General features: G+C 38.1%; 1 protein-coding gene across 1 annotated transcript; it reads right to left on the bottom strand.

Annotated features, from left to right (window-relative positions):
- Positions 1 to 732: 732 nt before the first annotated feature.
- On the bottom strand, positions 733 to 9514 carry LSM8 (LSM8 homolog, U6 small nuclear RNA associated). The gene is given in 5 exon segments (XM_090286771.1): positions 733 to 818; positions 5019 to 5174; position 7349; positions 8892 to 8932; positions 9484 to 9514. Coding segments are annotated over 5 exon segments (315 nt in total).
- Between the last annotated feature and the right edge of the window lie 3173 nt (positions 9515 to 12687).

Here is a 12687-nt window from a genome sequence, read left to right as displayed (position 1 = left end):
TTTCCTTCTTTTGAAATCAGGTTTATGGAACCAGTGAGTCACAGAAAGTTGCTGACAAGAGCAAGCACTACTTCAATACAAACTTAAGGTTTATTTACTCACATTTATAAGCAGTTAAAAAAAAACTCCTTTAATACTAGTAATTTCACAATTCTTAAACGTAAGAGCTAAGGTGGTCTTTAATACTATACGGAATCAATTTTTTCAGATAATATACAACTTTGTCATAGCACTTTTCCTTTTCTCAACCAAATACATTTGACCCACAACTTCCAGAGTGGTGTGGTAAATGAGGATGGTTCAGAAAACTGGAAGGTAAGACTTATCTTCCTCTGATTTTCCTAAAAATCATGGAAAGAAACACATGTATCCTGCTCTATAGGTAGTATTTGCATGTTTGGTGTATATAGCATACACATTTCTCTTTTCAAATAGTTTTCCATAAATATTAAAATATCAGCCACTTTTTTCTAAAAGTTCTCAAAATAATCTTTAGATTTTCACACTATTTAATAGAAAAACTAAGCTGAACTACCAAACCTACTAGGATTTAGGCAAAAATAATTTTTTAAGAAAATTAAAAATATTTTAAATTTACTTATCATTATTACAATGAATCAGCATGGAGTCAAAATTGTAGAATTACACATTCATAATAATTCCACATGTCATCCTCAGAATAATCAGTTTCTGTACAAAGATTTACAGATGTCCTGTGTATGTAATTCTTCCTCAGTGTGCTACTGAATTCAGAGGTTCTGCTTGAATATTCCCCAAATCAAGTGCTGAATCTGTTTCTTCATCAATTTCTCCAATGACTGCATTGCAATTAGTTGAGGGAAAAAAAAGTTAAAATTGTCTCATTTCTGAATCAAACTGAGAGGACAAAGTAAAAACAATTAATGTGAAAACCATACTTTCACAAGATTAAGTGACAAAACTCAAGAAATCATTTGAAAGTTACATTGTAACAGAAACCAATATTGAATGATATATTTCATATAGGGTGACTGAATCTTAAGTCCTTAAAGGAAAAAGACAAAAATGAATAGATATGGTATAAAACCCCTAAATTTGCAATCCTATTATTTCAACTCCAGAGACTATATTGGGGAGGTCTAGGGAGAGGGGAGAGAATCACAAAATCACTACTACATAAGGAAATAAAAGCATGTTATTTAAGTAACTTCAGTGAACTAAATCCATCAATGGTATATAGTATCGATCAGTGATTCTCATGATTTCTCAGGTTACTCAATTTAAATTCAAGAACAAAAAGTAGATTTTTTAAAAGTATATTTTATTGATTATGTTGTCACAGTAGTTCCATTTTTTCCCCCCTTTGCTTCCCTCTGCCCAGTACACCACTTCCCTCCAGCAATCTCACCCTACTTTGTTCATGTCCATGGGTCGTGCATATAAGTTCTTTGGCTTCACCCTTTCCTATATTATTATTATCATCCCCCTGTCTATTTTGTACGAACCGATTATGCTTCTTAGTCCCTGCACCATTTACCCCTTTCTCCCCCTCACCCCTCCCAGCTGATAACCCTCCAAATGATCCCCATACCTATGATTCTGTTCCTATTCTGGTTTGCTTAGTTGGGTTTTATTTTTTAGATTCAGTTGTTGATAGTTGTGAGTTTGTTGTCATTTTAGTGTTCATAGTTTTGATCTTCTTTTTCTTAAGTAAGTCCCTTTGACATTTCATATAATAATGGCTTGGTGATGATGAACTCCTTTAGCTTCACCTTGTCTGGGAAGCACTTCATCTGCCCTTCTATTCTAAACGATAGCTTTGCTGGATAGAGTAATCTTGGTTGTAGGTTGCTTTTTATCACATTGAATACTTCTTGCTAGTCCCTTCCTGCCTGCAAAGTGTCCTCTGAGAAATCAGCTGATAGTCCTATAGGCAGCCCCCTCTAAGAAACTCTCTGCCTCTCTCTTGCTGCACCCAGGACTCTCTCTTTATCTTTCACCTTTTGCATGTCAATCATGATGCGTCCTGGTGTGGTCCCCTCTGGGTCCCGCTCACGTGGGACCCTCCATGCTTCTTGGACCTGGATGTCCATCTCCTTCACAAACTTTGGGAAGTTTTCCTCATTTTTTTAAATTCATGCTTCCTCATTCTGCAGTGGTTGATTATTTTTTTCTTCCTTATGTTACAAATCATTGATTTGAACCCCTGTTTCCTTCCCTTCACCATTAGTTTTGTGTGGATTTTCCTTTGTTTCACTTAGCATAGCCTTCACTTCTTCCCTTATGCATTTGCCATACTCAAGCATATTTGTCAAGCCTATGAGCATCTTTATCACTAGTGTTTTGAATTGTGCATCTGTTAGGTTGTCTATCTCCTCATCTGTGAGGTTGGCTATCTCCTCGTCTCTTAGTTCTCCCACTAGAATCTTGATCCATTTCCCCTTTTAGGCCATACTTCTCTCTGTGTCCTCATCTTGACAGGCTTCTGTGTTTGCTTGCCTCCGCATCTCCTGTTATGTTGTAAGGAGCAGAGCCTTAGGGATTAGTCACTACAGGGCGACCTGTTTTACCACATTGTAGTGCTGTATGTGGGGAAGGGGAGAGGGAACAATGCCGCCTTCCCAGCACTCGCCCCTTTTCTAGGCACCTCTCCCACTTCCGCACTGGACTGGCACCCCTCTAGCTGCTGTCCTGGCCATTGTTCCTAGAGTGGGTGGGTCTGCGGATGATCTCGAACTGTGGGGGCCCTTTAAACAAGCAGATTCTGTTGAAACTGGCAGTTTCTGCCTCCACCCCAACCCCCACTGGTCTGCACAGTCAGAAGCAATGAGGCTTGATTTTCCCCGGTGCTGGGACTGTGAGCTGCGAGGTCTGGTGAGGAGCTAAGAATGCTCCCGAGGTGTTTCTCCTGACTTTTTAAAATGTGTGACTGCACTTTCTGCTGGCCTGCCGTCACCACCGCCACTGCTGCTGCCACCATACCTCGTCCTCTCCACCCCAGCTTTGCCCCACCTACCTGTCTGGATGAGTATTTCTTCTTTATATCTTTGTTTGCTGGACTTCCATGCTGTTTGATTTTCTGGAACTTCTGGTTGTTTCTAGTTTTGAGGTAGTTGTATTCCTTCTTAGTTGTGGAGGGAGATGTAGCGTGTCTGTCTACGCCTCCATCTTGGCCAGAAGTCCCCAAAGTAGGCTTTTTTATGTACAAAAATAATAGCAGCAACAAGTACTTAGGTATCTAACAAATGACTTTTTGATGTGCTTGGCTAGAATTAAAGCCAATAAATTTTCTCTTGATCAACACAAATATAACATTATTAACATGGTAACAAAGCCATGGCTCCATAGCTGGAAATAGTCATTGTTCCATCTAAACCATGAGACATATATAAAACATTATTCCACCAAAAATTGGTTGTTTAACTCTGTTTGGTTTTAATGAGAGTAAATTTTATAGGTGAATACTTTTATTATAGAATTTTCCCAATTTTATTTTAAACTACATAAGGCTTTCAGTTCTCTATAATGGTAACTACCAAACTGTGGGAAAATATATTGTTTTCTGAATATAAAACAAAGTTCTTTTTACTTTGTCCTCTCCATTTTATTCAGAGATTGATTTGCAGCATTTACTGACATCCATAGTACAAATACTCCCACTATGGCCGATTTCTAGTTACCAACAAAACAGAAATCAAATGGCGTGTAAAATTAAAATACAAAATCTCTTTTTGTAAGCCAGCACAAGCTGGCTTCAGCACTCCACTGGGTCTGCAGAAAATATTTAAAATTTTAAAAATTGCAGTTAAAAAAATTTTTTTAATGTAGGAGAAATTCTTAAAATCAATCATTATGCAGAACCTCAATATAAAGTGATTCTTTATATTCTTTATGTTCTGGTTGAGGGATCTGGGCCTCACCTGCTTTGCCTTCCTCTTGTTCTTTACAGCTCACTTTAGAACTGCACCCAAAAGTCATTTCTACAGAATATTGTATAAACCTCTAATTTTTATTAAAGTTCAAGTAATTTAAAAATGATTTTCTTAAACAATTCGAATGAAGAGTATTCCTTCATCTTCTATATCTTACCTATTCCCTAAAATAATCTGAGATGCTAATGTATCTTTTGCTGCCTTTCAGCCATGTTTTAAATCTATATAGTACTCACTAGAAAACTGATTCAACAATCTTCTACCCACTTAACTGCACTTTCTAAAATAGTAGCTAACAGCTACTTTCCAAGTACCCAGTAGCCATATGTGGCTAGTACCTACCTTAGTGGATAATGCAGATATATAGCATTTCTACCATCCCCAAAAGTTCTACTGAACAGTTTTGGCCCTACACTATTTCAGGCTTTTTAAAAATTGCCACCATTGAAAAATATACCTTCTCAAACTGTGTGTCACAAATTAACTTAGGTCAAAGCATAAAAAAGTATGCCAATTAAACAATAAAAATTAAGAGAAAAAATAAGTAAAGATGAAGTACTTGTTTATAAACTCAGCTATATTATAGAGCATGAGTCATTTAAAATTATCCATGCAAGAGATTTCAAAGAAATTTTCAAACCCTAGCTTTGGTACCCTAGGCGTATACTAAAATTAGGGGTATTTTGGCAGAACATTCTATGAAGCTTCTCAAATAAAGTATTCACTGTAAGGCAGTGCCCTTTCTGGACCCTATGCAGGCCACTTGATGATTAAAAACATGGACAAACCTCAGTAGATAAAAACCTTTTCCTGCCCTTGCTGGCGTGCCTCAGTGGATTGAGCACTGACTAGCCTGCAAACCAAAGGGTCACCAGTTCGATTCTAAGTGAGGGCTCGTGCTTGGGTTGCAGGCCAGGTACATAATGTTTCTCTCTCTCTTTCTCCCTCCCTTCTCCCCTCTCTAAATATAAATAAAATATTAATATAAATATTAATATAATATTTAATATATTTTATATTAATATAAATAAATTTTTTTTTAAATTAGAAAACAAACAAAACCCTTTTTTCCATATGGCAGGGCCGTATACCTATAGTATATTCAACCTGCCTTTTAAAAGACATATTTTACTTACACATTGTCACCTCTTATGATGTATAAGCCTAGTACCACTTTTTCTACTCCCTGTGAAGAGCTGAACATTCATTAATGACTTTTACCCAAAATCAAATCAATGGTCTAGTAAAAACCTTTCAGTGTTCCTTGTAAAAAGAAAAGTTCAGGAGTTTACTGGAATGTATAAATTTAACCACACAACAACTTTAGTTGCTGGGTCCTCCAATAGAAGTACCTGAATCAGAAATAAGTCCACTGTAAAATATAATACCTCTTTATAATTAACAGTATTCTAACACAAAATTTACCTCTTAGTTTTTCTAAGTGGTAAAAAGAAAACTACACCACACATTTGACTCATGTGCAGAGTTGTTTAGAGTTACAAAGGACTTATAGGTACCAGTATATTTCCAAGGAAGTTCATGAAAGCCCAGGTAGTCCAGTCCAGGAACTAACATTCTAAAGACACAAACTAAAACAAGTGAAATTCAAGGGAAAACTATACAGGGCTGGACAAAAGTAGGTTTACAGTTGTTCGTATGGAAAAATATACAAGAATAAATAAAAATAGAAGAATGAACTCTGTATTGGGTACTCACTACTGTAAACCTACATTTTCCCACCCCTGTATATGTGTACATATTAGTACTATGCCCTGTGCTAAATACACTGCCCATAATATCTCAATCTTTTTAAAAAAATCCTCATTGGAGGATATATCCATTGATTTGGGACAGAGAAAGGAAGATTAGATAGATTAGAGAGAGAGAGAGAGAGAGAGAGAGAGAGAGAGAGAGAGAGAGAGAGAAATATCAGTGTGAGGAAGACAACAATTGATTGGTTGCCTCTTGAACATGCCTGGACAGAAGACCCAACCTGCATCCCAGGCACGTACTCTGACCAGAAATCAAATCTGAAACCTTTCAATATACGACACAACACTCCAACCAACTGAGCCACACTGATCAGGGCTAATTAATCTTTAGATAGAATTATTCCCACTTCAGAAAAGAAAAATTGAGGCACAGGGAGGTTAAGTAATCTCTCAAGGTTTTATATGCAGAAAGCAACAAAGCTAGGATCTGAACCATGAAAGGATAGCTTCAAAGCCAAACTGTTACAGAGTGGGGGTCTCCAAAAATCCCCAGAGCCTGTGGGTTGGGGGATGGGGAAAAGGGAACAAATTATAAGATGCCTTTGCATGACTATGGCTAGTAGCTGAGTTTCTCAGTTAAGCAAATAGTTTTGGTTCTTCCAAGACCCCAAGAAGATGGAAGGGGTTTTGACCATGGAATGGTGCAGAAAGAACACACAGAGCCTGTACAAGGCTCTGTGAATGGTCAGAACTGGGTACCACACCCACTATGTCAGAGAATGCAGTCAGGTTTAAAAATAGGCAGTAGACATTTTAGCAAGGAGAACTCCAAGCAGCTTTGAAAGGAAAGGGAGCACTCCATTCGGCAAAGGCAGAACCATGAGTGATCCAGTGCAACATGGCACATGTTTTCCTGGACTATTATATGGAGGCTGATGTCATCGTACCCCAGATCCTGAAGGAGACAGCTGACAGATAAGGGATGGAGAACTTCTGGGCATGTTTTTGGCTTCTAGTCCTTTGGGGAGCAAGGGAAGTGCTGGGTCCCATGGGAGAACAGGGCTCTGAGCTGAAGTGCTCACTGTTCTCCCTAGGTTGGAATATTGTAAATAAAGACATATTTTCCTCAACACTAGTTGTTGGGTTTTACACCAAGCTGCCATGTGAAAGAACCCCCTTTTGCTCTGTAATAAAACCATTGAACTACTATACTATTGATACTAATATAATCTATCTTTTTAAAGAGATTAAAGTAAGTCCCATAAATATGTACAAACTTCAACTGGTATTAACAGCTAATGCTTAATGAGTACTTCCTATTTGCCAGAAATTGTTCCATGGGCCTCACATGTATTTACTTATTTAAGTACCTAATAACTCAATAAGGTACACACAAACTTGACTGCAATAATTAGACCTAGAATTAAAGAAAACATTTAATTTCATAAAGTTTTATGAAAGAATCCTGATTTTGAATAAAGGGAGACATGGCCCTAGCATAACAGAATAAATCAGAGGATATTTAAGTTTTTGAAGAACCATCAACTTATATTGGTTTTGGTTGTTTAAATCTTTCAAACTCACTATTTTAACTGTTATATTTTTTCAATATCAAGATATATAAAAGCAGAGAAAATAAAGAGAAAATGATAACCCAGAATTTGGATGAGAAACAAAATATGTAGTATTTACTATACTAAACTAACTAAATTATAGTTATCACACCCTTACATAGCCTCTTGGCTTCAGTTTACATATAACTGTTCTATCAAGTGAACCATGTGTCAAAGAAATACATAACTACTGAAATTTAGTATTCAAAATGCTTCTTTTAAATAGTTCTCCTTCATCTATAAAATAAAAATAATTTTTCAATTTATTATCTATCCAGTTAAGAAAAATAGAAAAAATTAAACTTGATGTTTTTGCAATATAAATAACTATTTGCAAATATTTGTTAATAGCAGTAGGCTTCTTGAAGTGTTAACTGAGATTTAAATATTTCAAACTGTCCTTGACAAAAGATAAGGTAAAGTGCCTAAAAGAAAACATAACTGTTCTCTTGATTACGAAGGAAGCAAAGGAACTGGCTTAGAGTCAAATCCAATTTGAATCCCAGTTTGGTTCTGCTACTTATTACACGTGACTCTGGGAAAGGGACTTGCTTCTTCTGAGCTTGGTTCCTAACCTAGAATAGAGGGGTAATTCTTCACAGAGTTGTACTGAAGATTAAATGATATAATGCATGTAAAGTACCTGGTACATAATATAATTCAATGGCAAAGTCTAACACTTGGGTAATAGTCACTTAAGGACCCACTGATAAAAATCACAAGGATTAAACAGAAAACAAGAAATAAAAACAGACTGTAGAATAGAAAAATAAAAGATTACATTATATGAATTAGACACAGTTAGAAAAGAGAAGGTTTAGCAGTCTTAAAACTTTTTGAAAGCAAACAGCCATATGAATTTTAAGTCAATAAATAATTAAGTAGTCAAAATCATGGAATAAATTCCTCAGATCAAGGATTTGGTCAAGAAAAGAACCCAAGATTTTTCTGGAATTAAAGGGGATACTGTGATAAACAGACAAGTGAGAGTAAATAAATTTAGGGCCAATCATCATAATTTGTCCTACAGAAGACAGAGGTCATACAACCTAAAAATAGTCCAAGAATATTAACACCATACAAGACTTAAATGTTCATTATTTTATATATGTAATGTGTAAATCATAAAAAAAGTTTCAAAGAGGCATAAAGAAAAGTTCAAAAAATTATAACATTCATGTAGTGAATACCAGAGTACTGAATGGAAAAGGAAATAAAAAATGGAAGAGGAAGATAAATATAAAATACAGGCAGCTATCTGCAGACTAGACCAAACACTCTCTGAGGACAGAAGCTATTATTCGTCAAAGCTCCTAGAAGCCTTGTAACTTACACTCAACATTTATTTATATTTTAAAAAGCTAATAAATAAAACATACTGCATTCATAACATAAAAACTTAGAAGTTTCTAACTTTTCCAATTCCTTGTAATAATTACACAGTTAGAAAAGGAAAAAAAATAGAAAAAGAAAATCCTTTTCTGTATGTATTGAGTTTAACTTTTCAGTTAAAGAGCTGGATCATAAGAAAACTCTAATGCAGGTATACCATTATAATACTATAGTGCTAGGCATTAGTGATCAGAGCTTCTACAGAAAAATTTACATCCAATAAGCCTCCAGGAAAGCAGAGAATGAATATGCCAAACACTTACCACTATCATTCTCCTATCAGAAGTAACAACAGCAACAGTTCCTAATAACTGAATCAAGAAAAGCATTTCTCAGGGAATGTAAACTGGAAACTTAAGGAAGTGGTTTGAATTACTAGGGAAAAGGTGAGAGAATTAAGATGCAACTATTCAATACAAACACTACATTCGCAACATAAAAACTTGAAGTTCCTAATTTCAATCCCTGTGACAATTACACAATTAGAAGAGGAAAAAATAGAAAAAGAAAATCCTTTTTGTGAGAAAAATAAAAAAAGAAAATCCTTTTTGTGAGAAAAAAAGAAAACTTGTGACTCCCAAATCAGTAGAAAATAATTAGCAGCAAAGGGCAAATGTAATTAAATCTTGAATCGGGGGTCTCTGAGCCAGAGTTAACAGTATCAGCACACTTACAAGTCAGGAAGTGGGGCATTTCGCAGCTCAGCATGAATGCTTCTGAGGAAAAAGGATATCTGAGATCAAAGTGGGGAAGATAGTCATCACCAGACTCCAGGAAATGGGAAAATGTAGCTAGATAGCCCAGCAAAGAAGACAGAGAAATTTCAAAGAGGAGCTGGAGACGGCCTATAAGTATGATTGATGTATGTCTCCAGAGCAGAAATCATGATGCTCGCTCACCTGAGCTCTCCAGGCAACACGGCTGGGTGGGCGACAAAAGGAGCTTAAAAAAGACCATCAGCAGCCCACAGCAGCTCCAATTAACTGGCTGCCACAATTATCTCGAGAGTTCCCGCACCATAGCTTTCTCGAGTAAGAGATTAGAAGAAACTCACCAACCAAACCCAGGAGGCCTAGCTGCGACAAGTGAAATGCACGTGCGCAGTATCTTCCTGCTGATTTTCTGGGAAGTGATCTTGGAACCCTAGAGACTAAAGGGAGCATGAGACAAAGGAAAGGGAGAATCTCCCTGAAGGTTGGGTAGGAAGGGAAAGATGGAAAAGCGAGTTTCCTATTGGAGCGAAAGGCAGATCGTGGAAGTTAGTTACAAGCGGAAAGTCTTGGAGAAATAATAAGGTGTTTTCATCACAAGTAGAGATTAGTGCTGTTCTGTGAAATGAAGGTGTGGGGAAGTGGAATCCCTAGTTTTCCACCACAGAAGCCAAAAATAAATCTTAGAAACTGAATGGCCTGGGACAAAGTTGTGCGTCGTCGTCGTCGTCGTCGTCGTCAGCCGTCCGTCTCGAGAGACGATGGTGTAGCTTCTCAAGAGTCTCTCTGCACCGCCGAGAATGGCTGTGCAGTCCGACTCGGGAGTGACATGGTATCTGTCTCCTCCCGTGTTGAATCGACATCATGCGATGACGCTGAAGCTACAGAGCCTGGGCAGGGTAATATGGAGGGTCTGCTGTTGCCCATGCAGCAGACCCCCCCCTCTCTTCGCAGCTGAAGGGTCCAAGGGAAAGACGGAGTCGATACAGCTTGGGTTCAGGTGCGCCGCAGGAGTTGCCGGTGTTGACTACAACGTCAAGCCGCCTTAGGGACTCCGGCTCCGGATTTTCTGTCGGGGTTTACTCCCTTAGCCTTTCCCCTGAAGAGGTATGCCGCAAGGCAGCGGAGGTATTTTGGAGTCAGAGTTTTCCTTCTCTGATGTACCCTGACTGGAAGATCGAACCAGCGACACTTAGCTCGCAGGCCGACGCTCAATCCACTGAGCTAAACCAGCCAGGGCAAACAAAGTTGTGCACGTACTAGCTATTTGGTACCCATCTCTGGAGACCACACTGATAAGCATATTTGCATATTCTCCCTTTGCCTCTAAAAGTGCTCCAACTTGGAATTGAATCTGAACTGAAAAATGTGTGTGAACCTCCCTGTCAGGTAGAAGGCCCTGGCTGTATGTGGCCAAGGTTTCAGAGTCCAGAAGGGCATTGGGCAAACTTCCAGTGACCTTCAGATAGCTGAGTCAGCAGCTGAGTTCTGGTGCTGACACAGCAGCTGTTGTATAACCACTGATGTGACCACTTCTGGTGACTGATGTAATTCTGGGCTAGAAGCGATCTTTGTGTAACAAGTGTATATAAGCCCATGGCACTATAGAGTAGGCGCGAGTGTACCGCCAGCACTCTTAGCCACGCCACTGCACTAAAGCATGCAAAAGCTCTCCAAGGCTCCACGGAAATTCTTCTTTGCCTCTGTACCCGCCACCATACCAGAGTCCACCTCGCTACTTGGGAGTCTTGGACCCAACACTCCCTTAGAAAACAGCATTCTTTTTACTACACCACGAGGTCTTCATGACCTCAGGATTAAATTAGTAAGTAAAAGGTCTGCTGCACCACCCTGGAAAGGATTGGTTTAAGGACGAGTCTTCTAGTAAGAACCAGACTGGGTTCTAGCTCTGATTATGAATTGTGTGGGTGCCTTAGCACAAGTAACATCAGTTCATCTTGGCCTCGGTTTCCTTAGAAGGTGCCACAGCCATCATTTGGAGAATTTCCAGGTGTTACTAGGAAACTTAATTCTTCTATTTTTCTTTAACTGTAGTGTCCTAACTTCAAAAGTTAGAAAAGGGCCCTGGCCAGTGTGGTTCAATTGGTTGGAGTGTCCTCCCATACACTGAAGGGTTGCAGGTTCAGATTTCCTGTCAGGAGACATACCTAGGCTATGGGTTCAATCTCTAAATTTTTTAAAACTATAAAGTTTTAACTAATACCTTTTTATATAAGCTTACTTTGAAATTCTAAATTTTTGTGTCATAAGTTTATTAATTACAGTGAATGTAATTGCTGTCACATAGTTTACGTGTTTTAAACATATTTTCATTAAAACCTTGGAGCTACAGACTTAACACATAACTTTAGAGCTAAACCCACACCCATTAACAAACCCATCAACTGACTTTATTTTTTGACTTAACTATATATGTTACCATGCATTCTGTGAGAACTGCTGGAAAGTCAATCTACCATGAGTCTTGAAGTTCCCTGTACCTCCTGGGTATGCTTCAAATGCAAAGTCCTGATTACTCTTTACTTGGGTCAATTGTATGTCCCTTGTAGCTCAATTTCTAGGTAAACAGGTATATAATATACATTTTGCAATTCTCTAAAATTATTTTCTTTTCTTTGGTGACTTTCTGTTGTCAATATGTGCATCTCTGTGTTTGAGGGTTTTTTAAATTTTTTTTCCTGGAACCATGCCTATCTATGTGTAGCAGCCTGGAAATCCTGGGGAATCAGCACTCTTTGGGAGCAGTCTTCAGTGACTGATAGGTGGGTTTATAAATACCTCTGCCATTCTTCAATCAGGTAGGATATTCAGGTGGGATATCTCCAGTCATTCAACATAGTAGCAGACTTAACAGTGCACCTCTCATTGGTTGCCTTCCTTTCCTTCTAACACTTCTCCACACCCTTACTGGTTTTCCCCAAATAAACTACTTGCACTTGAATTCTTCCCTCAGGGTCTGTTTTTAGAGGAGACCCAAACTAAGATCCAGATCATGAATACTTTTTCCTTTCAAAGGGATCTGTATCTTACTTGACTCTGAGGGTATCCATAGCCTAACCCCAATCGTTATAATTATCAGTGATCACCAGATCACTTTTTACATGATGCAAAGGAGGATATGAGGCTTCTGCCTTCTTTGCAGATCTGTGCAGGCCTCCTTCAATATCCCTAGGTAAGCAATCACTGCGGCCACCAAAGTTGGTTTAAAATAGGCTGTTTACTAAAAACCAAAATACTTGTTTATGGTAGAACATAGCCAGGTTGTTGCACTAAAACTTCAGTTAGGCTCAAGGATGTAGAAGAAATGACTCAGTTATCTGACAATAGC

Source organism: Furipterus horrens, unplaced genomic scaffold (assembly GCF_987537825.1).
Source record: "Furipterus horrens unplaced genomic scaffold, mFurHor1.1.pri manual_scaffold_9, whole genome shotgun sequence".
In the NCBI taxonomy this organism is placed as follows: Eukaryota; Metazoa; Chordata; class Mammalia; order Chiroptera; family Furipteridae; genus Furipterus; species Furipterus horrens.
This window is presented reverse-complemented; position numbering and strand designations above follow the sequence as displayed.